Source organism: Microchirus variegatus (genome assembly GCF_963457635.1).
Source record: "Microchirus variegatus genome assembly, chromosome: 23".
Taxonomy (NCBI): Eukaryota; Metazoa; Chordata; class Actinopteri; order Pleuronectiformes; family Soleidae; genus Microchirus; species Microchirus variegatus.
The window spans coordinates 2,876,738-2,903,388 of NC_139824.1; the positions used below are offsets into that span (position 1 = coordinate 2,876,738).

The window sequence follows — 26,651 nt, forward strand, 5'->3', positions numbered from 1 at the left end:
TATGCAGCAACTGCATGAAACTATTTTGTATTTTTATATCTTTATATATCAGAAAATAATTTAAAATATACAGTACAATTTACAAGAGAATATAGCCATATCCAAGGGCATGAAAATGTGTTCCTACTATGAGCATATTACAGAAACTAAAAAATGAACACAAACAAACATGGACGTTGCATTGATTTTCTTTCTTTTCACGAATTGACAGTAGTCGTGATGACGACATCGATGTTTCAGTGCAGCTAACGTCATCATCACCGCCTCAGAAGAAGCGCAGCCTGTTTGTCTGTTTCAGGGCCACTTTCTTGCTTTAGGTGAGTGCGAAGTCGTCAGTTCTCTTCTCATTCTTTTGTCCAAGACAATCATTTCGACAATAATTTCCGAACCGCTTTTTAAGTCATATTCAAGGCTAAACGTAGCCAGCAGTAGTAGCAGCAGCGACGGCTATTAGCTAGTTTTGCTTGTGTCCGTTAGCAGCTCGTCGGGCGCTGTCCGGTGTATTTTTATTATCTAACCATTAATACGTATTTAAACCGAGGACTGATGACGTGAACTAGTCGTAGTCACTTCTGTTCGGATACGAACCTCATATCTGCTGGGGTCGTTGTGTTGTAGTAAAGAGGAGAGCTAGCTTTTGTAGTTATTGCCCACATCTCTGTAAAGTGATTTATTTGAAAAAATGTATAGACATTCTCTTCACTTAACAACGCACGTTGTTCCACTTTACCGTATAGTGTGTGGGCTGGTTTAGTAGCTATTGCCACGAGTGTTTGTGGGGTGTGATGTGGAGTCTGTTTACCGCACACGCCACGGTTAAGTTAGTGTTGTGTCGGTCACGAACGATTCGTTCGAAAGAACAGATCTTTTGAGTGAACGAACTGAATGGGATCACTTCATGAACTGATTCGTTCCTTTCTTAGTTGTTCAGTTGAGCTCAGCAGCGAGCGTGGTGGCCGGGAGTGGAACTGCTGCATTATGTGAATCACTTGACTAAGAATTCGACAGCACTGCTGTGATTCGTTCGCGCTGTCACTCACTGTCTCACTCATGATTCGCGAACATACTGACACAGAGAACTGTCACGGAGAAGGACGTGAATCACGTTCACAGCTCGTGCCGTCACTGACTCATCTTAATTCGCGAACACAGAACTGTCACAGATTCACGTCCTCAGCGAAACAGTCGTGGCAGTGCGCTGCTGTGTGTCTATTGTAGAAGACTTCTACAGAAACGGGTGCCAATTTGGTGTCCTTTTCTCCAAGCTAACGGCTAATGTTTAGTCAAGATAAGCCACTTGAAAACAAGTGCACACACACACACACACTCGCCCCATTAACAGACTTAGGTACACATAAAATAATGAGAGGAGAGGAGACGCAGAAGAGAGACTCACCAATAGCTGCAAGAAATATTAAAATAAAAATTTGAATAAAAATAATAACAAATGTATATGTGTATATTAGTATTATCCTCTATGTGTCTCTATAATAATAAGAATACTAAAAAAGATAATGATAATAATACATTTATACTTTTTACTTAAAGGGACAATGTGTAGTATTTATGGGTTTATATTACCCAAAATCCACTTTTGAATACATATTATGTGCTCCTGCATTGTCTAGTCGCTGTATAATATTCTTTGTTTCATTTTCGTAGTGTTTCAAAAAGTCATTTAAAATAACATGGTCACGGGCCACGGCCACATAGCCACTGTTAGCAGCGAGACGCCATGTTTCTGCCGGAGCCTGTAAGGACAAACGCGAGAGAACAAATCAAGCGTCTCTTTACTTGTAGCGGAAGTCCCGCCTCCACTCTCTCCACTTCGTCTGCTACGGCCGCGGTAGCTCGCCCTCTCCCTCACCTCACGAACCTCATCTGCTGACACGGAGAAAGACGGCGAGGACGACATTTGACCAGCTGCGGATACCGTAGCGCTCAGGGAAGGGAGGGGGTGAGCAGAGGAGCAGGTCTTTGTTGTAAATTTCAGCCTCTCCTCTAGATGTCACCATAAACTACTTACTTCCCCTTTAAGTATTATTGTTTTTGTATTATCATAGTCATTATAATGCTGTTTTGCAATTAGAATGTACTTTTATATAAAACTTGGGAGGGAGGGAGGAGGAGTCTGTCAGGGCAGGTGAGTGTAGTCACTCACTCACTGACCCGCGAACGTACTGACACAGAGAACTGGAGAAGTGTGGCTGAGAATGTCAATCTCGTTCGCGAACGTACTGACACACAGAGAACTGTGGCTGAGGACGTGAATCTCGTTCGCGAACGTACTGACACACAGAACTGTGGCTGAGGACGTGAATCTCGTTCGCAAGCGTACTGACACACTGAACTGTGGCTGAGGACCTGAATCTTGTTCTTGAACGTACTGACACAGAGAACTGTGGCTGAGGAGGTGAATCTTGTTCGCTAACGAACTGACAAACTGAACTGTGGCTGAGGAGGTGACTCTCGTTTGCGCTGTCACTCACTGAACCGCGAACGTACTGCACTCAGGGAGGATGTGAGTCACATGGCAGGGCACTGGGCTCTTGCTAAGCATTGAACGGTTTGGTGAATGAATCTTTTGAACGAATCATTTTAATGAACGGATTCTAGGGATTAGGTTCACTCAAATGAATTGCCGTTCCCATCAATAGGTCAAGCCAGCCGACTTCGATCTCCGTGGTCAAATCAGCTGCACTTGAATTTCGAGTGCACAAGTATTCTCAGCATTAAAAATAAAGGTATTAAGAACGGTAAACTATAATTCTCCACGGAGATCGAAGTTGTGGCTGGCTTGACCGCAGTCACACCCCTGGGAGGCTGCTGTTACTCAGAAGTTCTGAGTACAGAACTCACAAACTCTGAAGGTGCAGTGAACTGCCGTGAACATGCTCCATCACCGAGAAACACCAATTAGAACATGACGTGTTAAAGTTTTAGTTTAATACTCCCTTCAAGATTTAAGTGCGAGTGTCGTCAACAGACATGTATAAAGCAAAGGAAAAAAAGTGGTGTTTCTATACATCATGACTCATCCTGGGTGCGGTGTCTCACCATCACCCACAAAGTTATTCTCTTTAGGACACTGCATTGACTACTATTCATTTGGACAGTGTAAAGAAAGCCTCATCCCGAACCCCAACCATAACCACAGTTCAAATGTGGACCCTAATCTTATCCATTTCCTCAGAAATGAGGTTCTGCCTAATTAGGACCAAGTTATGGTCTCCTTGAGGATAACTGGTCCTGACAAGGTCAGTGTTAACTTAGTCAATGTCTAACCATAACCAATCTTTAAAACACATTGTGGAATGTCTGTCAGTCCCTGGAGGAGTTTGGAATAACACTGCCAGTCAGCACGTTTACATGCACAGTTTAATTGAGCTAAGGCCGTAGTCTGACTAAGTCAGGCAATTGGACAATTTGCAGAGTCTGAGTATACATGCGGAGGATAAAATTGATTAACTTGTTATGTATCTCTGACTCCACCGCTGTAAGTGGTGCTGTATCTCTCCATAAGCTAGTGTGTATTGAATCAGTTTCCTGCTGACCTTTACTTCACTGAAAAACAAACCATGAATGACGAGATGGACGGTGAGATTGCTCGTGCTGTGATTCTATATGTTTCGTACTTGCTGTACATTAATCGTGATACAAATCAGGTGGAGCATGGCTCTTGTGGTTGCTGTTTCGAATGACGCCACCACCCTATGATTTCTGGAGACAGGATTGCAGTTTATGTCTCCTCCTCCTACTTCCGGGTCAAAAACGGGGAGGGAAATGTTGGTGCATGATGCGCAGAATGTCAAGTGTAACTCCAAACCAACTAAGCGTATACATGCAGGAGTAATCAGGAATTATGAATCACATTATCCAGGTATGTTAGTCCGACTAAGACTAGCTTGATTTTAATCGGACTAACGGGTTTACATGACATTAAGAAAACCTAATTATTGTGGAATTAGAGTCGTGTGAAGCTGATTGACAATGGTTTGAATGTAACAGGCATTCATTTATTTATGTTGTCGCTATGCAATAAATCTGTCAGCAACAGAGTGACCAAATAAACAGTCCTAGAGAAATCCTGAAGTCTTGATATTTATGTCTCCCTTTAAAACACCTACTCACCATTTCTGTCCTTTTTTTTCTCCAGTGGACGGTGAATCTGCAGTCCTGTATATGAAACAGGAGCACGAGCTTTCCATCATGAATTGCGACATAGATGGTAAGCGGAAAAAATGGATCTCTGTTCGAGAGTTGCATTGGTACGGAAGGCTTAAAGGGTCATACATACAGTCAGGTCCATAAATATTGGGACATCGACAAAATTCTCTTCTCTTTGGCTCTATACACCACTCCATGGATTTGAAATGACATGAACAAATATGTCCTCTAACTGCACACTTTCAGCTTTAATTTCAGGGTATTTACATCCAAATCAGGTGAACGGTGTAGGAATTACAACACTTTCTATATGTGTCTCACACTTTTTAGGGAACCAAAAGTAAAGGGACAATTACAGTGCTATTATGTCATCTTCAATTAAGCAGGTAAAAGTTCTGGAGTTGATTCCAGGAGTGACATTTGCATTTGAAATCTGTTGCTGTTAACTTTCTATATGAGATCCAAGCTGTCACTGTCAGTGAAGCAAGTCATCATTAGGCTGAAAAATCTAAACAAACCCATCAGAGAAATAGCAAAAACATTAGGTGTGTCCTAAAGGACCAAAAGACCTGGAAGACCATGGTAAACCACCGTGGTGGACAACAGAATAATTCTTTCCCTGGTGATTAAAAACCACTTCACAACAGTTGGCCAGATCAAAAACACTCTCCAGGAGGTAGGTGTATGTGTTTCACAGTCAACAATCAAAAGAAGACTTCACCAGAGTGAATACAGAGGGTTCACCACGAGATGGAAACCATTGGTGAGCCTCAAAAACTGGAAGACAAGATTAGAATTTGCCAAACAACACCTAAAAAAGCTGTTACAGATGAGACCAAGATCAACTTGTACCACAGTGATGGGAAGAGAAGAGTGTGGAGAAGGAAAGGAACTGCTCATGATCCACAACATACCACCTCATCAGTGAAGCATGGTGGTGCTAGTGTCATGGTGTGGACATTGTATTTATTGATGATGTAACTGCTGACAAAAGCAGCAGGTTGAATTCTGAAGTCATTCCAGCAATACAAACCTGAGAGAATGTGTGGTAACGGTGTTGTAATGGATTTCAGGAGACATGGAGAACCAGGTGGAGATGGAGGAGAAGACGAGGTTAATAAATCAGGTTCTGGAGCTTCAACACACGCTGGAAGGTAACTCTATGTTTTACTGCATGACAGAAATGGGTCCCATGGTTTATAAGGGCTTGATGATTATGCTGCACATATCTGCAAATGATTTTCTGTTTTATTAATCACAAGTACAGCTGCATGATGACAAAACATGTCCCTATATAAGCAAGTTCATGTCTCTTTTTTTTTTTTAAAGTGAAGCAAATGCATAATTTCTTCTCCTCAAATAGCCGATACAATACCATTATTGGATATTGGATATTGGAAATGTAAATCCAATCCAAAAGTCCTATATATCACATGCTTCGTTATGCACAGACTATAAAAATGTAAGTAAAAATCAGCAACAGCACTATAGCTCAGTCATGTTGTCGGCTGTCTATTTCTAGAAAAATAGTTGTTACTCCTCTGAAGAATTATGACTTGATGTTGCTTGTTTGTTTGTTGTAACGTTGTTTGAACGTTGAATGTTGTTTGAACGTTTGTTCATTGTAGTTTAAAAGGTGTAAGATGACTGAATCAGATTAATACCGGCATTGGTAGATACTCGAGGTTGCAATATCGCTATTGAGGTGTAGCAATCCGAGTTCCGACTTCTGATGTAACTGGAATGCACCATGTAATCAGGATGAGAACTTTTACATTGATATTTAAACAATGTTCAATGTCTCCCTCTTCTGTGACGTACAGATTTTACTCCTGATCTTTTTTGCTTCCTCTTCTTAATTTTTGTTCCAGACCTGTCAGCGCGAGTCGATGCAGTCAAGGAGGAGAACCTGAAGTTAAAGTCCGAGAACCAGGTCCTTGGTCAGTACATCGAGAACCTCATGTCGGCCTCCAGCGTCTTCCAGACCACCGACACTAAGAGCAAACGGAAGTGAGGCGTCGAAGTGAGGGTATTTTTTGTTTTCTCTGCTTCTGTGTTTGAGCTCTTTTTAACCGAGTCTAAACTAACTCTTTAAAACGAAACTTCTCAACCGGTTCAGAACTAGATACATTTCCTATTGGCGTGCCGCAGGTCTGTTCGGCTGAGGTAGACTCAACCCTTTAATCGCTAACAAAAACACAGAGTATGTACTGTATATGATATATTTAAGTGTTATTTGTATCTCAAGTTTCTTTTTGATGCTTTCTGTCCAGAGGAGCATCTTTGCTGTATAATCTGCTTTTTTCCTGAGGTTTTCCAAACTTTCTCACATTCCCAGTGTGTACATTTGCAAAAACAAACCACAGATATCACAAGTAGTGTTTGACCACGGCACTCACTGTTAACACCGATCGTTTCATTTATTTTTGTAAAGTATTTTGTATGTTGGCTGGATCGGGAAGATTTTGGTAGCTCTCAGATATCATTGTTTGTGCAAAGAAAGCATGACTGTATTCCTCCACCTAAAAGCTGGAGAACCAGACAGTGTTACTGAAAATTAAAACATATGACGTATACAAGTAATACATATCTTGATGGCTTTCTTTTTGTTGTACATTTTAGCAAATGTAATAAAACACAATTAAATTGAACACAATTGAAGTGTGTACAGCTAGGTGAATGCCACTGTTGATACATCATGTGATACACAATACTGAATCACAAGGCTGCAAAAAACAATTGAGTTTAATGAACAGAGTGATTGCACACTTACATACTTAATGAGTAGTTTATTCAAACCCTCCTAAAAGTTACACGCTGGACCTTTAAAGTCGTGGTCTTTTGTGATTGTAAGTGGCTGAGTTTCAAATCACCATGAAAACAGGGTTTGTTTTTGTGCTTGAGAGTATTTATGAAGTCAAACATGATATTAAAGCAAGACTAACGGAATAAATGCATTTCAGTTTTTTGGTGGATTTCTGTGGGAGCAATGCAGCACCACATACAAACCTGGCATATTAACTCCAGCTTCATCTTGGTGTATATGAGGACATTAATTCAAACAATGCTGTGTTAACAGAAACCTTTTAAAATTGAAAAAGGAAAAGATAGAATTGTGAAAGTTCCTTTTTTGTGTGATTTAGGGCCCAAGTTTGTGTCCATCTCCCATGATAATGATTGGAAGTTAGATCGAAATGCCCCGAAGAAGAAGTGAGCACTAGAGGTCTTAAGTGCTATTGATCCACTCTGGCCTGGAATACACTGCCTGAGAGAGGATGGTTCTGACTGTAAAACAAGATGATGTCCTGATCATGGAGCAGAGTGGAGGGCGTGTCCTCTGCTGCTGTTAAAAACAAGATATAACATAATCTGATCATGTTTATATAATATAAGGGGGCCCTTATTTAAGGATGAAGCCAGCACATGTTCTACATACATTTCTCTCTGAAAAGCTGACAAAATGGATCATTCCAGACATCGTTTATGAGAACACCATACATTTTACACCATCAAATTAAAGGCTGCTTGGCTAAAATGATCTCCAATGCTTTAAAATGGAAAGCAAAACCAGAGACATGGAAGGAAACCAAAGACTACCGTTCAAATGTATGGAAGAATAGTCAATATGGTAAAGAAAGCCAATGATCAGCTCCAGGGTCATCAAAGCTGGCCTGAAGTTACCCATGAGTACTGTGACAACAAGAAGACGTCTGTGTGAAGCTCATCTATCAGCAAGAAGCCCCCACAATGACCCTCTTTTTAAAAAAGACGTGCTGAAGAGGTTACAATTTGCCAAAGAACATGTCGACTGGCCTAAAGAGAAATGGAGAAACATTCTGTGGACTGATGAAAGTAAGATTGTTTGCGAGGACCATTGACAGTTTGCCAGACACACTGAATTCAAGCCATAGTACACTCTGAAGACAGTGAAGCATCATGATATGGGCATGTTTCTCTTACTATTTATCACATACCAAGGGTCATGGATCAGTTTGCACGTTTCAAAATACTTGAAGAGATCATTTTGCCTTATGCTGAAGAGGAAATGCCATTGAAATGGGTGTTTCAACAAGACGACCACAAACACACCAGTAAGCGAGCAGCATCAGTTCTCAGAAACAGTTTTTACTCAGTTATCTATTCCAAATATTAGTTTAGTTGATTCACAGGGATACTAAATCCTAAAGATTTTTCAATATATACAGAAAGAAAAATGCAGACACTGCCCAATATAATTTTTTCTTAATTTTCTCTAAAGTAGTGTGTGTGATTTAGAATATAATGTGCAGTGTTCCCAATGCTTATCAGGATTTTGTGCTTTATTCACGTTTTTAAACACACTGCTATTATTTTGAACACAACTGTATGTCTGGGTCTTCTTTAGCCACCCACTTAAAAAACATCTTGTGTTCTTTGTACTGGTGAACTGTCCAGGGTGAACCTTATCGCCCTATGTCAGCTGAGATTGGCACAGCACCCCTCGCGACCCTCCTGTGGAGGATAAAGCGGTAGAAAATGGATGGATGGATGGATGGTGTTCTTTGTATTAAATTGTTTTATTTCCAAGAGCAATGTACAAGTTGCAAAACAAATGAAAACAAAATCTGCATCTAGCAGCATCTAGCAGCACCTGACCAGAGTGAACTACAAAAGCATGAAACAATAATATAAAACAAATTAATTAGCATCAACATATTCCCCAGCAAACAATCTAGATCCTAATGCTCACTAGTCTGAAGAGTGTGGGAAAGTACTGCTGTGTTTCTGACTGTATGATACGTTTGCCAGCTGTTTCCTACAGGAACCACCTGAATTCAATGGCTTTTTTTTTTTTTCAACCGATGGCGTACAAAACAATATATTTTTCTCTAATTTAGCTCATCAGTGGTGTGTCATAATCAAAAAACAGTCTTAAGTCACTCAAAACACTGCTTTAATAAAACCAATCTTCATCAGAAGCAAAAAATGTACTGTAATTTATGGAGATAATACTCGATCCTGGAATAGCTATAACTTGGTAAAAAAAAAAAAAACACACATTAAAGTAACTGATGCTCCTGACAAACTAGCTATAATGTAAAACAGAATATCCACTTTACTTTAAGCAGAGGCGACTTCACTGAAATGCATTGCACAGTTTACATCTCAGACAGCATTTCCCTGCAGACTCATCTCCTCCTGGCCTGGTCTTCAAACTAGTGCTGTCAAACGATTAAAATATTTAATCGCGATTAATCGCATTAATTACATTTTTTGTCTATTCTAAATGTCCCTTGACTTTTTGTACCATTATTTTTCCTAATTTTAATACTCTTATCAACATAGAAAAGTGGATTGGCTTGCTTTGTGTAAATGTTATTTGCATATTTTGGCATATACTGTAGTGTAGGGCTGAACAATTAATCGAAATGTATCTAAATCGCAATAAAGTTTACTGCAATTTCAAGACGAATATTTTTAATATATTTGTTCAAGCCTAAATCTAATTTTAGATGAATTATTATTACACATCTTATTCTACAGACTGAACCATCCTGTCAGACAAACTAATCCTAGTCTCTTCTATGTTACAGGCTAAACCTGGTGTGTGCTATAGGAGTTATGAGATGTTAGTGTATACTACTGAGTATAGCGTGTGATGTCAGAGAGGTGCGTAGGTAAAGCAGGAAGTAATGTGTTCCGTGTGTTTACATGAGCAAGACGCAGGTGAATATCTCTGTCACCCTGCATATTTTGAGTTATTCCTCTTATTGTGGGGCTCGCGCAGCATGTCTGTTGTTTTGTTTCCGGTCTAGCTCGATCCGGTGTGATGCTGTAGTTGTTCCAACGTTACCAGTTGCTGCAACAGCACGTGAAAAAAACTACAAAGTTTGCTCGGCCAAAAAGAGCGTTAATCGCACAATTAAAAAATTGACGCTGTGAAAAAGGGTTCACGTTAGCGCCGCTGATAACGCGTTTAACTGACAGCACTACTTGAAACCCAAACTATTTTCAAACAAGGAAGGAACTTTGTGAAACCTGTGTCTTCAAATACAAAGGACACAAGAATAAGTCTTAACTTTAGAGATGTAGACTAAGCAAAACTCAAATTTGACATAAACATCGATACGATCTGCAAGAAGGGACAACAACGATTGTACTTCCTTCGGAAGCTTAAGTCTTTTAATGTCGATAAGATTATCTTGTCCTTGTTTTATAAATCTTTTACAGAATCTGTTCTTTGCTTTTATTGCCTGGTATGGGGGCATCAGTCTTAGGGACAAAAACAACCTCAGCCATATTGTGAAGTTGATTGGTTATCCACAAGTTTCCTTGTTGAACATTTATGAGAAGCAGGTTATGCGGAAAGAAAATTCTATATTGTACTGTGTAAATCACCTCCTTCACAGTTCATTTGAGGTCCTTACCTCAGGCCGGAGATTTAGAGTCCCCTGTTATAAGTCCAACAGGACAAAGAACTCTTTTATTCCCAGTGCAATACGTTTGTTAAATTTGCACAACCCGTTAATCTCATTGAATTAGAAGATTAGGAAAGTAGGATAGTGTTTTTAACTTATATTAGCCAGTTTATCTTCCTGTTGTGTGTGTTCTTATGTATCTTTGTGCTATCCGTGTGTCCCTGACTGCAAGACAAGTTTCCCGTTTGGGACAATAAACTGAACTGAACTGAACTGAACTGAACAGCGCAGACGCTCCATGTCCTTCTCCTTGCTCTCAGGTGGAGACAAGCTGGTGGATCTATGATAACAGAGATGGGCTGAACAGGAACAGAAGCAGGAGATGTTCGTATGACAGCAATGGCTTATAGAGAAGGGATGAAGAAAGCGTGGAAGCTCAGGGGGGAGGAGGGAAAACAGCTGAACCAATGCGGAAGGATGGTGTATGATGTGGTTTGGGAGACTACAGAGCTGAAGGGTGGAGAAGAAGACAACGATGGGGAAGCCAAGATGACTGCAGGCTACCAGGAAGGTTTGGAGGAATTGCACGCTGCCGTGCTCAGTGAGGGAGGAGGTGCAGCAGATACAGCCCTTGCACTTTCTCCCTCGTGCAGGGGAGACAAGGAGACAGTCAGCATGGGGTTCACCTCCTCAGTCTTTGCGTACCCTCCTCTTTCTCACTGCTTGTTTGTGGCTCTCTTCAGCAACGTCTCCCTCCTTCAGCTGTGAGACAGAATTTGAGCAAAACAAAAGCAAGAAAAGACAAATTTACTGGATGAGACACAAACATCCGACACTGGCTCACTCTGATGCCATTCTGTGGTGAGAAATGATGCAATTCTTACTGGGTTTGTCACTAGATATGACACCTAAACGGACTAAAATTTTAAGCGTTGGGAATGACGTTGAATGACCTGAAGTAAAGAGAAATGGGAAGAAGTCAGAGATTGTGGGACCTTTGAGTTTAAGACCGTGTACTCAGTTCTGTGTACCAGGATATAAACAGTTGTGTTCAAAATAATAGCAGTCCAACATGTCTAATCCATCAATCACTGTTTTTGGTCGAAATTATATCACAACATGGCAAAAAAAAAAACATTTTAATGGAGCAGAGTGGAGGGCGTGTCCTCTGCTGCTTCAGTTAAAACAAGATATAACATAATCTGATCATGTTTATTTTTATTTCATTTTAACCGGCAGGTATTGAACAGACTCATGTCTGGAGAGCAGTTACTCTCATGTCAACATCAAGCAACTCTGCAAAAATGTAAGAACTGGTGAAGTTACACGAGGCTTTGTATTATTTATATGCTGTAATCTATTGAGGTTATTTTAACAGTTGTAAAGCAGTAAATCATTGATGTCTGACTGAACATGCTTAATAATACCCACCAAAACACACTGATACCATCTCAACCTGCACCTTTGCCTTTATAAATGTTTTTGTTTTAATAAAATCTTAAGATCCTACTTACAGTTGTGTTCAAAATAATAGCAGTCCAACATGTCTAAGCATATACATTTTGGTAGAAATGATATCACAACATGGCAAATAATTTACCAGTAGGTGTAGTAGAGTCATAGAAAACCAACAGACCCAACATTCAAGGTATGCATGCTCCTGAGTCTGTGTAGTTGAATAATTAATCGAAAGGGCCGTGTTCAAAAAAGCAGTGTGGAGTTCAATTAGTGAGGAAATGAATTCAGTGAAAAAACAAGTGTCAATCAGGTGGTGGCCCTTATTTAAGGAAGAAACCATGTTCTACATGCATTTCTCTCTGAAAAACTGACAAAATGGTTTATAAGAACACGGTACTTTGACTAAAACATTGATTGGAGAGGCTGCTTGGCTAAAATGATCTCCAATGCTTTAAAATGGAAAGCAAAACCAGAGACATGGAAGGAAACCAAAGACTACCGTTAAAATGGATGGAAGAACTAGTGCCCGGAGCAGGAGGATCTGCTGTTCAGGAGAAGTAATCCTTACGTAACGATACAAGGCCTTTTTTTTGTTGAAGAGGCAGAGAATACAATAAAACCCATCGTTCTAAGCAGTGGCTGAACCGTTTGTTTCGAAACTTCAGGGCTTCTGAGGTAACGGCGTAGATAAACACCAAAAAAAAGTGTTAATTGGAACTTCCTGTCTATGGGCGCTTAAAGTAGGGCCGAGTATCGCTACTGATTCACTGAATGGATTAAGATGACCAAGGTCTTGAAGAGATTTTGTAATTGTATAAAACTTGGATCTCACAAACCATCATTAAAAACTATGGCTGCAACTACTTTTATTTTCATAAATTAGATTAATGTTTAAATTATTTTCTTGATTAATAAAGTATACTACTCACAAAAAGTTGTGGATGTTTGGCTTTTGGATTCAGTTTCAGAATGCACCTAAAATGCACTATAACCTTTACAGGTGAACTTAAGTTTACCTTCTCCACACTTTTGAATGCACCTGTCCAATTGTTCAAGGTTTCAGTACTTATTGAATAACATGTTGTTCTCTAACTGTGGCTTTGTTTGTGCAAGAGGAACAATTAAAAGCTCTTGAATCATTAGTCTTGCCTCCTGTCTTGTGCATTTGGATCCAAGCAGTGTCTTCATTTTCCTTCCTTTTTCTTTTTTTTTTTTTTTCAACCTGTCCTGCCCAGTACCTGTAAGGACATGTAATGTCGAGTGCATGACCTGTGGTGTTGAGCAGATTTGCTGTGTGCAGGGCCTGCAGTATTTTTATTCTTATTTATCTGTTTTATGATTATGTGTCGGCAACCGGACCGGACAATGGAACGGGGAGTGGACAGACGAGGGATGGGAGAAGGTGGGGAGTGAGCAACAATAACAATAACAGTGTCTAGGTGTGTAGCATTAAACAATTAAAGTGATACAAAGCAGACAGAACATACAGTTAGGTCCATAAGGGACATCGACACACAATTCTGTTCTTTGAAATGAAACAGTGTAGGAATTACAACACTTTCTATATGTGCCTCCCACTTTTTAGGGGACCAAAAGTAAAGGGACAAACTAATAAATGATAAATCAAACTTTCATTGTTATTAAACAAAGTTGAGCCTGAAGTCTGGAAGGCATGGACATCACCAGACGCTTGATTTCATCCCTGGTGATGCTCTGTCAGGCCTCTACTGCAACAGTCTTCAGTTCCTGCTTGTTTAGTCTTCAGCAAGTGAAATGCATGCTCATTCAGATTCAGGTCAGGTGACTTGGCCATTGCATAACATTACACTTATTTGCCGTCCAATGAGTTGTGAAGCATTTGGCTGAATATGAGCAAATAATATTGCTCTAAACACTTCAGAATTCATCCTGCTGCTTTTGTCAGCAGTTACATCATCAATAAACACAAGGGAACCAGTTCCATTGGCAGCCATACATGTCCACACCATGACACTAGCACCACCACGATGAGGTGGACCCTTCACTGATGAGGTGGTATGTTGTGGATCATGAGCAGTTCCTTTCCTTCTCCACACTCTTCTCTTCCCATCACTGTGGTACAAGTTCATCTTGGTCTCATCTGTCCAGAGGATGTTCTTCCAGAATTATAACTGCTTTTTTAGGTGTTGTTTGGCAAATTCTAATCTTGTCTTTCTGTTTTTGAGGCTCACCAATGGTTTACATCTTGTGTTGAACCCTCTGTATTCACTCTGGTGAAGTCTTCTTTTGATTGTTGACTTTGAAACACAAACACCGACCTCCTGGAGAGTGTTTCTGATCAGGCCAACTGTTGTGAAGGGCTTTCTTCACCAGGGAAATAATTATTCTGTCGTCCACCACAGTGGTTTTCTGTGGTCTTCCAGGTCTTTTGCTGTTGCTGAGCTCACCAGTGCATTCTTTCTTTTTAAGAACATTCCAAACAGTTGATTTAGCGACACCTAATGTTTTTGCTATTTCTCTGATGGGTTTGTTTTGATTTTTCAGCATAATGACGGCTTCTTCACTGACAGTGACAGCTCCTTGGATCTCATATAGAAAGTTAACATCAACAAATTCCAAATGCATATGTCACTCCTGGAATCAACTCCAGAACTTTTACCTGCTTAATTGAAGATGACATAATGAGGGAGTTGCCCACACCTGTCCATGAAATAGCTTTTCAGTCAATTGTTCCATTAATTTTGGTCCCCTAAAAAGTGGGAGGCACATATAGAAAGTTGAAAGTGTGCCGTTGGAGCACATCTTGTTCATTTAATTTCAAATCCATCGTAGTGGTGTACAATGGATAGAGCCAAAATAAATAAACATAAACAACATTTGACTGACATTAATTTGTATAATAGGTATGGTTTCTATAGTAATCGTTAACAACCTTATCAAGCGAGGGTATCCAGGCTTACAACTGCTATATCAGTTCAGATTTATCTTATTTTATAGTGTGTGTGTGTGTGTGTGTGTGTGTGTGTGTGTGTGTGTGTGTGTGTGTGTGTGTGTGTGTGTGTGTGTGTGTGTGTTGTCATTAGATGTGTTTGGAATCCGAGTGGGGGACCGAGTCATTGTCCGACCAACGCCCAGCAGCGAGCCAATAAGGATCCTGATGCCTGGGGTACCCAGCAGTCACACAGGTGAGTAGGAGCCTACGGCCACCGCCCCCCCCTAGGATAGCCACGCATCCACCTCGCAGACCAGCGGAAGCCCCCCCTCCCAGGGTCAGCCCGAGGGGGCAGATGGTGGCAAAGCCGCGGACAGAGGCCAAGCCACCGGGGAAGCAGGCCAGAGCCCACCACAACCACCCCCACCGCAGAGACCGACCACCCCTCATCCCCAGGAGCGACAGGTGGAGGCCCGTCCTACGCGGGCAGGTGGAGGCCCGCCTCCGGGGATGGCAGGCCCCCAAGCCAGTCCAGGGCAGATCCCCCAAGCATAGGAGGCGGGGCCAGATGTCCAAGGACCCGCCATGCCCGACCCCGAGGTGCCCTGGCCAGGGGCCCCACCAAACATCCAGGAGGGCTGACGCTCAACGCCGACCCCCACCGGGTAAGCAGTAAGCTGCCCGAACTACTTTCAGAGAGCTGGTGCTATTCAGAGTCTGTCACCACGTTTTACTAAGATCTACTCGGATCACCTGCACTTCATGGCAACTGTACTCGATCCTCGTCTTAAAGATCATTATTTTTATGTGGGGGTAACATGAAGAGAAATTATCTAGTCTGCTTTGGATATGAAGAGGCCGCTTAGATTCGCAGAAGCATAGAGCGCAGGAGAGGGAGAAGAGAACTAGCGTAGGGGCGGTGTGCAGAAATGAAAGGGCTGTTTGTCTGCACTAGATGAGGCAGATGAAATGGCATTACAACTTTTTAAATTCATGTTGATTTATTTTACTTTTAAATGTGACCATTGCATGGCTTGTTTTAAGATTCACCGGCCAATTACTTAATTAGTATTTAACTTAAAGGGACAATGTGTAGTATTTATGGGTTTATATGACACAAAATCCAGTTTTTGTTTCATTTTCGTAGTGTTTCAAAAAGTCATTTAAAATAACATGGTCGCGGGCCGTGGTTGCATAGCCACTGTTAGCAGCGAGACGCCATGTTTCTACCGGAGCCTGTAAGGACAAATGCGAGAGAACAAATCAAGTGTCTCTTTACTTGTAGCGGAAATCCCGCCTCCACTCTCTCCGCTTCGTCTGCTACGGCCGCGGTAACTCGCCCTCTCCCTCACCTCACGAACCTCATCAGCTGACATGGAGAAAGACGATGAGGACGACATTTGACCAGCTGCGGATACCGTAGCGCTCAGGGAAGGGAGGGGGTGAGCAGAGCAGCAGTTCTTTGTTGTAAATTTCAGCCTCTCCTCTAGATGGCACTATAAACTACTTACTTCACCTTTAAGTGAAAAAAATGTTTTATTATTTATTTAATTTCAAGAGTGTGTCTTTGTAAGACTCTATAGTTGGTGTAAAAGTATTGTTAATAATGTCTTACAATAACACATAATAGTCATCATTTCAAATAAAAAAAAACAACTCTGTTTTCCTTTCTTATAACTGTAACTGATCATCGAACCCGTACGCTTTGTCGGTTTACAACCCATTAAGTTAGTGTCTATTAAGTATTGTGAGGAATAAAACTTCATAAAAGACACTCAAGTTGTCCTCCGTACTTCTTCTTTGCCTTGATGACAACTGCGCTTTGATTACGAACTATGCATGCTCCATGGACTTAATCGTAACATTTAACACATACAGTTTCACCTGCTGGAAAGTTCTACAACAGTTATTTTTATTATTACAGGGTTTCCCCCAGTGCATTATAAGCCTGGCGGGCCACCAGGCTTTACTTGTTGGTCCGTATCAACCTCTTTGTATAGAAGACGCGTTAGTGCTGCAATTAAGGGGAAAATGTCTGCCACATGTATCAGATGAGCTTATCTGTTTAGTTAACTGCTCAAAAGGGGGAGAGAAGAGAGATAATGTTCTCCATTGTGTGAAATAAATGTCATTGGGATTCACTTTTTCGCAAAGAGACTTTCCAGCATTTAATAGGTGCTGTTAAATGAGTTTTATTGGTGTTCCAAACTGATATTGGAGAGACCGCAGTTTTTGCATGCGTGCGTCATCACAACATCCTGTTTTGGTTGTGTTGTTTCTGCGTTACGTCTTTCGGCCGAAAATTTTCAGTGGGCGAATTTTCAGTGCATCTCTAGTTTTAATAATTGAAAACTCACTCAAAATTAATCGATTATCAAAATAGTTGACAATTAATTTAATAATTGATGAAATTGACTCCAAAGTAGTTAAGTGTAACTCTCCAGTACAGTTGTAGGTGATAATTTGATATCAATATTGCATTCTGTTCTCCTAACACACTTTGGGCTCATGCTGCTGAGTAGTTAAGAACAAAACCAACCAACCTCATTCTCTAATGTTCTTTCTGGAGCTTTGTTTTCCTCTTCTCCCTCTTCCTCCTCTTCCTCCTCCCCTTCCTTGTCTTCATCATCTCCCTCTAGATCGTCTCCTCCCACATTTGCATCCTCTTCCACCTCATCTTCCTCCTCATCCTCTTCTCTGACTGTAGAGCAGGGAAAATGTGACAACAATGGGGATGAAGACATTCGACAAAACATTACAAGATGCTGGTTTGCTGAAAATTTCTTTTTGTTAGTCAAATAAAAATGACGGTGATTTTTATTCCAGCCCGTTACTTGACGCATGAAAATGCATAAAAAGAAGTTGTGATTATCAAACACCTACAGTATATCTTGGAAATATCTGGTTTACATACTCAAAATACTATTTGTTGAAGCAGAACAGACAGTAAAAATAGTAAGAACCATACTGTACAAAAAATGTGCTCTTGTCATGGTTTATATAGTAAATTGGGTCACTATTGTTTGCCATCTTTAAAAAGTAGATCCTAGAACAAAAAGTGTGGTAAACAGGGATTTATTACAGTGAAGCTTTGAAAGTGTAGATGATTGTCTGACCTGCAGCTGCAACTAATTCTGCAGCCTCAGCTTCTTTGTCTTCCTCCTCAGCTGCTGCTGCTGTGTCTGCCTCCTCTTCCTCCTCCTCCTCTTCCTCATCTTCCACATCAACCTGAGGCACGTCTACCTTCTTGTACATGTAGTCGTCTTCCGTTTTCTGGGACACAGAGAAAATATTCAGCAGAGCACAGGTATACAGTGGGAAATATATGAAGCAGCAATGGCCAGACCCCCACATTGATGTTACATAGACCAGAATTTTTTTGAATAATCTGAGGTTTGAACAAACAACCTAAGACACCAACAGCGAACTGCTATTCCACATCAGCCATTCATGCACGTCAGATTTGCATACTCCATCTTGACAACATAGAGCTGTTGAAACATTGCTCCATAAGTAAAAAACTGATGTTTAAAGATCAAACATTCCTAAAGACATACAGGTGACAGGAAGGAAACTATTGTTTAGCAAGTAAATGTGTCTTTTACAGTCAAAAATTGTTTTAACCATAGTAGGTCTCAATTAAGATAAATATTTTATGATGGACATCATTTCAACCACAGGAAAGTGTACAAAGTTAGTTGCAAATGTTACTATTTTATTTAACATTTTTAAATTTAGACGGATGCTGTAGTGCCACTGTCAAGACTCTGCAGCTGAGGAACTATAGTTCTACTATACTATACTACTATAGTATAATAGTATAGTAGTATAGTATGACTGGAGTCATGTGAAATTGTTGGTTTCTATTTATCAAGTGGCAACTGTTAATTATGTTACCATAAAAATCTGAACTCCTGGTTTGAAACCTCAGGTTTTCACTTTGACTGCCACCGTGTTGAGGTTTTGTGACTGGAAATTCAGGCTCCTATTGAACGAGGCTAGCTGTCAATCACACTGGTACTTTATGGTCTATTTCCCTCTAAATGGCAACATTATTTAATTGAAAAAATTACACCATGTCTATTGAAGACCTTAAAGAAAATAAAAAATGTATTGACATTTTAAATCAAGTGAGAAAGAGGCTCATTTTTCCACAAATTGCCCCCTGGTGGCTATATTCTTGCTTACAGATTCATCCCATAAACTGAAAGACCAAATACATTTTTATTATATTGTTATTCATGGACAAGTGGATTTCCTAGTCATAACAATATCCAGAAGAACACAACAGTGCTCGGTGCCCTAATGAATGACATAATTAGGTATAACGTACCTTTGGCCAACAGAAGAGCACTGCCAGTCCTACAGGCAGACCAACTGTCAGTATGTAGATGACCCAGAGCCATGGTCGTTCCTCTGCTGCCATCATCAGCTGAGCAAAAATCCCCGGCTAGTGGAAAAGAGAGAGAAATAAAACAAATGAACATGGGCTTTTGGAAGCTTTTTCCTCACAGGAAACAACAGCTCCGTGTTAAATTAGAGTACAAAGTACAGTAAGTGTGTGTACTGATGTCCTAACAAACACATCACACCAACCTCGTTTGCACTGGCGACCAGTTTCTTCAGCCCCCAGCTGTCAGATGCCCAGCGGTCGGCCACCTCCTTGTGAGCGGTGATAATGAAGTTGTCAAAGTAGATATCCGAGGTCATGGACCACAACTCCAAGCCCAGAGCCTTGACAGGTGTCATCCGGAACGGCTGCAAGTCCTCAAAATAATCCGGGTTATCAATCTTGCGTGGTTTCCAGACTCCCTTGAGAGAAGACAAAGAATTTCAAGGTTCAGACATTTGATTTTGAAGGAATTTTGATGGGGCAACGGTAGCTCAGTGGTAGAGTGAGTCATCTTTCAACTTGGAGTGTGGATTCGATTCCCAGCTCCGCTAGTCTACGTGTCGATGGGGGGACAAGACTCCTCTGTTAAATATTGAGATTTTGGACATTTCCCTGGTAGTTATTGGAGATTAACCCACGTTTTTGGAATTGTTAAGTCTTTAACTGATCTACAGTTTGGCACGGTTTGGCTTGATTCCTGTGTCGGACGTCACTTCCTGTGATGGCACTTGTACTAAAAACAGTACCTGGTACCAGGTACCATGTTCAAGGGTGTGATTGGCAAAGGACCAAAAAAAAGGGAAATATACGGTGCACCTACCATGACGCGACGGCATTGTATTGTTTCAAAAATTAAAATAAAGTGCAGTAGCCTACTTGGAAGAGAGTTAAACCATGTTTAAAAAAAATGTAAATGCTCTTTCACTACTCACAGAGACTTTCATCTTGGCAGGGATGGCCTCAGTGCCACAATTTCCATCTTGAAGTGAAAGTGGTCGTCAAAGAAACACTGCTAGAGATGTCTTTTCAGTGTTTAATGAAATATACTGTTTAGTTTTAGAATCAATCTGTCAATTATTTTCCTGATTAATCTAATATTTTTTTGTCCAGAAAATATAGTTAAAGTGTTGATCAGTGTTTATCAAACCTGGAACCTAGTTTTAATTATTATTTTGTCAAATGGAGCAAAGAAACCAGACAAAATTCACATTTAAGAAGCTAAAAAAAAATTTTTTTAAATAAAATAAAAAAAAACTCATAAAAAAAGATTTTTAATATAAAGGGAAAGGCACTATACCGCATTAACGTTAACGCATGACATGTTTCCATGGCAACTGACCGTAAAAAGACGCACGTGACGTCATGTTTACGTGGCTCCTGAAAACAGAGGCACACATACGCAGTACACAGGTACGCTGGTTAATTGTAGCACTGCTCATTTCCTTTAATAAACAGACTGCTCCAGTTCCACTGTAGGCGCGCTAAACGACACAAGGAGCTAACTGCTAAACTGTGCTGCGGCACGAAAAACTAATTTTTCACAATCGGGAGGCACATCAACGGGCATTGCCCGGTAAGTCCAATTGGCATGTCAGCTTAAATAACGGACTATGCTGCGAGTGAAACGAAGACTTGTGGCAGAGGCACTAAAACTGCTGCAGTTTACCCGAGTGCGCACCTGACCTGCGCACCCCCCCAAAAAAACGGAATTCCATTTAAAAATGGAAAAATCACACCCCTGCATGTTAGTGGAAACATAACTTAACTGTGCCGAGGTGAGGTGAGCCTCTGGAAACACGCCATAAGTGAAAGAAAAAGACAATATACAAAAGCAGGTAAGAGCAAATAAAAGACTCAATATAAATAAAGGAATAAAGACAATACAAGAGAAAAGAATAAAAGGACGAGATCAGCAATCAGAATTCAGGTCGAGGGGCCCTGTGTTTTTAAATTGGGGGGATAAAAAAGCCTAACCTCTTCTTCCCTGACCCTCTTTTTAGAGTCCCTGCTCGAAAATGACATGCCCAAACTATAAAGTAAATCTCTGCAGTTACAAGTTCTATGTGGATTATGTTGGTTTCAAAATAAAGACAAAGAACACTTGTGAGATACCACCAGAGGTGGTTTCACTGTAGATGCCACTGTCAGAGTAAATTCACATGGAACACAGCATAAATAAAGGATTTTTTTCTCTCGCCTAAAAAAATATTGAATTTTAAAGCAAATATCACCTTTAAAATATGCAGTAGGAGCTTAAAAACACAGAGGTCATGTGACAACATGTGGACATGAGCTGTGCAAAGTCTGATGCTACTGAAGTGAAGCAGAATGAAATTACAGAGGTTTTAGTAAAGAGATGTTTAGGCGTTCTGTCTTTTGGCACAGTTTGGCACCATCTGTGCCATTTGAGATTTCTTAGGTACCAAATTATTAAAACCCATCTAATTTCATTTACATGTCACTATTGGTTTAAAAAGAACTTGTTTTGAAAAAAAAAAAAAGTATGATAACTGGATGTAAATCGATGCTCCCTGTGCGGTGCGTAATAACAACTCTGTGACTCTGCATCGTCTTCAGTTACGCAGCGCCATAGCTCTGGCTTACCTTGGTCAATTTGGGTGATTGACAGCTCTAAACCGGTAGAATCAGACCCCGGTCTCCAAATGCGTGTGAATCACTTCATTAGCAAGTCAAAAGGACATAAATGCATATGGACATTTGCCCTTCTCTAATCAAAACGATCTAATGTTGCTCTGTAATGATCAATCACACCGGGTATATCCGCTGTCCAGTTGACGCATGCTTTTTGTGGTGGACAAGAGACCCACACAGAGACACACACCTTCTTCACAATTTTGTGAGATTACAGTTAAAATTGGTGATAGATTTTACTGGCAGCCTAACTTATGTTACCTGATAGTTGGGGTTGTCCACCAGTGGGGCTTTCCACTTGCCCTTGTACTGAGGGTTGTTGATCATGGGGCGTTTCCACTCTCCACAGCCAGGTGCAGTCTCACAGGCTGGGTTAGGAATCTGTGGTGCCTCCCACTCTCCATCCATCTCCTCATCCCTGCACACAGAGGACAGTGTCAGGCTGAGTATTTCTTCATCAAAAAGCCTGGCTGTTGGTTTGTTTTTTTATTTGTTTGTTTTATTTTTACCAATCTCCTGGTTTCTCAGCATTAGGGTCAGGAATGAACTCTGCTTCATCATCCAGCCAACCCTCAGGCTTCATAGTGTCAGGGTCTTCAACCTTAGCAGGAGCATCCTCATCCCTGACAAACACACATCAGTGTTTTGTTAGTTTTGTTGTTTGTTAATCACTGAAACCTGAACTCACACTTACAGCATGAATTTTTGAATAATTCATTGCAATGTGACTGTGAATAAATTACGAGGAACAAAAATAAATTGTGGAGTCAGCATTTAGCAATGATGAACTGGTGCTATGTCATGTTTTACTGTTACCAGTCATCCGGCTTAACAGCCTCAGGATTGGGAATCTTGGCCCTCTCGTCCCAGTCGTCAGGCTTGGAATCATGTGGGTCATCTATCTCTTTGGGAGGGTTGACTGGCGGCACCACGTCATGAAGTAGGTTTCCACGAGTCACGCTGGACTGATCAATGAGCATCTCGTAGCTGTTGTCGGGGTTCAGGACTGACAGCAGTGAAAGAAAAACATGTAGCATTCCAGAAAAAGTGAAAACAATGTTAGAAAAACACAGAACACTTGTACAAGGCAGATAAGAGTTATCCTGTGTGAGTGTGCATTTTTATTTTGTTAATTTATCTTTCAGAATTTAACAGCTCATTGTGAGGGCTTGTGGAGAGATAGGGGGCTGTCTCCAAAACCAACCTTGCAAGATAAGGCCCATGGACCCAGAGTTCAGTACAGAATCAGGTCTCACGAGAAACGCACGTACGCACGCACACACCAGAAAAAGAAGCAGAGAAAACTGCTGATGGAACAAGTGAAGTAGAGGAAACGACTGCTGTTTTGTTTGTAAATGTGTTTGGTCGACATTTTTATCAATGATGTTTGTTGCTGGCCTATTTTCAGCTCTGTTGGAAACAAATGCACATGGCCAGGAGAAGGGGGAGCATCAGCGGTGAGTTCTTACAACAGTGAGGATAAAGCTGTAGACATGAGGGGGACCTCTGTAGAGAAAAAGGCGCAAAATTGAACATACTTGCAAAGTTCCGCTTCAAGGAAATTTTACTGAATAAATGGTTGTTACTGTAGAGCTCCACTAACTGACCACAAACAACTAAGTTTACTCCTCTCTGGCAGGTAAAAAGCTCTACAGACGTATATACTAGACAAGACAAATCAGGCAGTATGTCAGACTAATGGGAGAGTATCCAAAGAGACAGCAGAGGTGGATCACTGCAATAAAACATGCTCAAAGTGAGCAGAAGAAGACAGCAATGGCAACACAAGCAATGGATTTAATGGATAACCATTGGTAAATCTGTTGTCCGTTTCCATGCTCATCATAAGCATGCCAAGCATTACAAGGATCAGATTTATTCAACCTGTAAAGTATTCAGTCACTGGTCCCTGCAGAGGACTGCAGAGAGAGTACACACACTCTTTTCTGGAAAGCAACATACCGAGTGTATAAAGGTGAGTCTTCTTGTCAGTGTAGAACTTCTTGAGGTCGACGTCAGCTCTCTTTGCGTGCTTCTCCTCCATGTCTTTATTTAGAGGATTCAGGTGGCGGAAAATCAAGTGCAGCTTGTAGTCCTCGCCACATTTATCAGGTCCAAACATGATGGTGTAGGGTGTGCTGTCATGGAATTCCTCCTGCAGTGCAAAAATAAATCATCAAATAGAATTGAGGTTTAATTAAGATATCTTGAGTTTCTATAATCTGACGGTTCAGAGAGTGAGGCAGAATAAAACAAAGGAAAAGAAGTCCACTCACCAGAGTGAGATCGCCAGTGTCTGACAGCAGTTTCATGTATGCTCCACCACAGTCAATACCATCCTGGAAATTCACCTCATACCTATAGCCAGAACACATAAAAAAAATTTAAGTCCGGGTCATCGGTTCTGAATAGATTTGTAGTATTGTCCTTCCACCGACCACTGCATCTAAAGGAAGGGTCCACTGACATTATCAAAGAGTGTGTGAAAACTGGATGAGCTCAATCGCATCAACTGACATGGTAATTTCAAGTTCTTTTTAGTGAAACTGAGTAAAATACGGTGGATTGAAATGTATTTTTTCATTGCTTAATTGAAAATATGGTGTAAACATTTAATAAATAGCTGTATAACATGTCAAATTCAATGATAATAAGTAGAAACTGAAAAGGAATTGATCGAATGTTTCTGTTCAGGACCAGGATTTGGGACTTATAACAGGACAGTGAACGCAACACAAGAGCTAATTAAGGAGTGACTGTCGCTTATGGTGCTGGTAATACCTCATAAAGTGTGTGACTTGTGTATCTGTGTGTTTATAGGGCAGTAGTTGCTTCCTCTTGGATGTTACAACAACTTGGCGTTGTTTGCCATGACCATAAATACAAGAAAAGACAACAACCACCTGCATCACAGCCAGAGAGTACACTTCACGCTTACTATAACTATGTCTGGTTTGTGTAGTGCTTGGGACAAAAGAATATAGGATACATTTTGGGTTCAGGTCGGGTCAATATTCTCTTTGGCTCAGTCAAGTTCAGACAGAAATGTAAACTAACTGTACGATCAGAGGCTCATCTTTGAAGACAAAAGGTTCTCGCAGCATTGCAGAAATGGCATGGTGTTTCGCCCGGGACTTGAGGACCAGACCCTGGTCTCCAGGAACCTTGTTCTCTTTCAGCTGCTCCACTGCCCACTTCCCTATAGATGGAAAGAAAGAGAAGATAACAAAATCAGTCCCATGTTTATTTGCATCACAAGTAAGATGCAGGCAGAGGGAGAAATGGTTACAAACCATCATATTTGATAATTTCATCGTCTGCGTCACCCTTCACCGTCTTTGACAGTTTCCACCTGTGGAGATCAACACCATAAAACGCTTGATTTCCAATTAACATGAAGCAAACACACATCCCCAAATAGCACTAATAACGGCAAACAACGGTATTTCGGTACGTTTCGGCCCGTCACAAAACTTTATCAAAACTTTGTATAGCTGTGCGACTAGATCCCCTCTGGATCGGATACATGAGATGAGACATGAGCACAGCACTGCACTCAGTGCTCATGCTGCAGAAACGAGATTCGAGTTTGAAGAGGCACCGTCTTCGTTTAAGTCAGTTATTGTGTGGGAATATTTTGGATTCAGCGCAAACTACGATGCGAATGAGAAAAGGACTGTCAACAAACAAACCACGGTGTGCAAGCATTACGTTGCAAGCATTGGTTATGCACCGCAGTGAAGTTAGTTTTAAGTTGGATATCGACAGACATTCGCTCCGGGTAAATGTCTTCCTTGCATCACGACACTGAAGTTGGCTCCACATTCAGCTACAGCGCGACTCTGAGCAAGCCTCTCATTTACGTCATCACTCGTCTCTTTCACTTGGAGCAGCACAGTGTATTTGTAGTTGTAGTTTCTGTGAGTGGGTTAAAATTGTGTTTGTTATTTGTATTGGATAGCACTAAACTTCACGTTTAATTTGGGTGGTTTTATGTTTGCTGTTTAATTTAATCTGATAGTGCACTATTGTTTAAATAAAGTTTGTGGTTTGATTATATCTGTGCTTTATTTTTACAATGCAATATTGCCTTTGCTAGTCTGAGTAGTTTTATATTAAGATATCAAAACCTTACCAATACCGTGACGCATACCGAAACGTGGGAAAACTGTACCATTGCTTCCCTATAAATCACATAGTGGTGGTAAAATTAAAAAGAAATACCTTTCCAGCGAACCATCATCAAATGTTTCTGCAAAGTACACCTCTCCGGTAGGAACAGGTGTCACATATACTACCTTTGGACAAAGAAGAATACAATATTAAGAAGACGGTTTTCCATTCACATCCAAGGTTTGATCACATGAAATCTATCTTTCAATAGCATTTAGCGTGCTTTCCTGACCTGGAAAGATACGTTGTCATCCGTTTTAGCATTCTCAGCCTTCCCTTCTGCTGTTCCCTTGTCATCTGTCATTTCGGATCTCTCCTCATCCTTCACACTTGCCTCATTGTCTTCTGCCATCAGAACATGCAATTCTTCATCCAAGCCCATTACGTCATCAATGTCTTCAACATCAGTGTCTGACAGCTTTTCCTGAGCCACCACTGCGGCCACAGCCAGGGACAACAGGAGCAGCACACGGCACATCCAACCCCTGTCGAACTTCAT

The 26,651-nt window shown here is 40.9% G+C and overlaps 2 protein-coding genes across 3 annotated transcripts; one reads left to right on the forward strand and one right to left on the reverse strand.

The window, feature by feature from the left end:
- The first annotated feature begins 255 nt into the window (after positions 1-255).
- On the forward strand, positions 256-11,898 carry scoca (short coiled-coil protein a). 2 transcript variants are annotated; one of them, XM_083909774.1, is made up of 5 exons: positions 256-317; positions 4,157-4,228; positions 5,241-5,321; positions 6,039-6,190; positions 11,805-11,898. In XM_083909774.1, the coding sequence occupies exons 2-4, from the start codon at positions 4,183-4,185 to the stop codon at positions 6,179-6,181; spliced, it is 270 nt and encodes an 89-aa protein (XP_083765900.1). In that variant the 5' UTR covers positions 256-317; positions 4,157-4,182; the 3' UTR covers positions 6,182-6,190; positions 11,805-11,898. The 2 variants fall into 2 exon arrangements, with proteins under 2 accessions (XP_083765900.1, XP_083765899.1); XM_083909773.1 differs by lacking the exon at positions 11,805-11,898 and having other exon boundaries at positions 6,039-6,673.
- On the reverse strand, positions 11,256-26,651 carry clgn (calmegin; the record flags this gene model as incomplete). Its single annotated transcript, XM_083909772.1, has 14 exons — positions 11,256-11,327; positions 17,478-17,635; positions 18,051-18,207; positions 19,268-19,384; positions 19,531-19,746; positions 22,241-22,397; positions 22,489-22,602; positions 22,796-22,985; positions 23,942-24,134; positions 24,256-24,337; positions 25,037-25,178; positions 25,273-25,331; positions 26,204-26,277; positions 26,385-26,651. 14 exons carry the CDS (start codon positions 26,649-26,651, stop codon positions 11,256-11,258), a joined length of 1,998 nt encoding a protein of 665 aa, XP_083765898.1.

Bases quoted from the DNA above. Each gene is read 5' to 3' on its own strand.
- scoca (XM_083909774.1), top strand. From the start codon at position 4,183: ATGAAACAGGAGCACGAGCTTTCCATCATGAATTGCGACATAGATG. The intron at 4,229-5,240 runs GTAAGCGGAAAA...AATGGATTTCAG, and splicing joins CATGAATTGCGACATAGATG to GAGACATGGAGAACCAGGTG. The intron at 5,322-6,038 runs GTAACTCTATGT...TTTTTGTTCCAG, and splicing joins GCTTCAACACACGCTGGAAG to ACCTGTCAGCGCGAGTCGAT.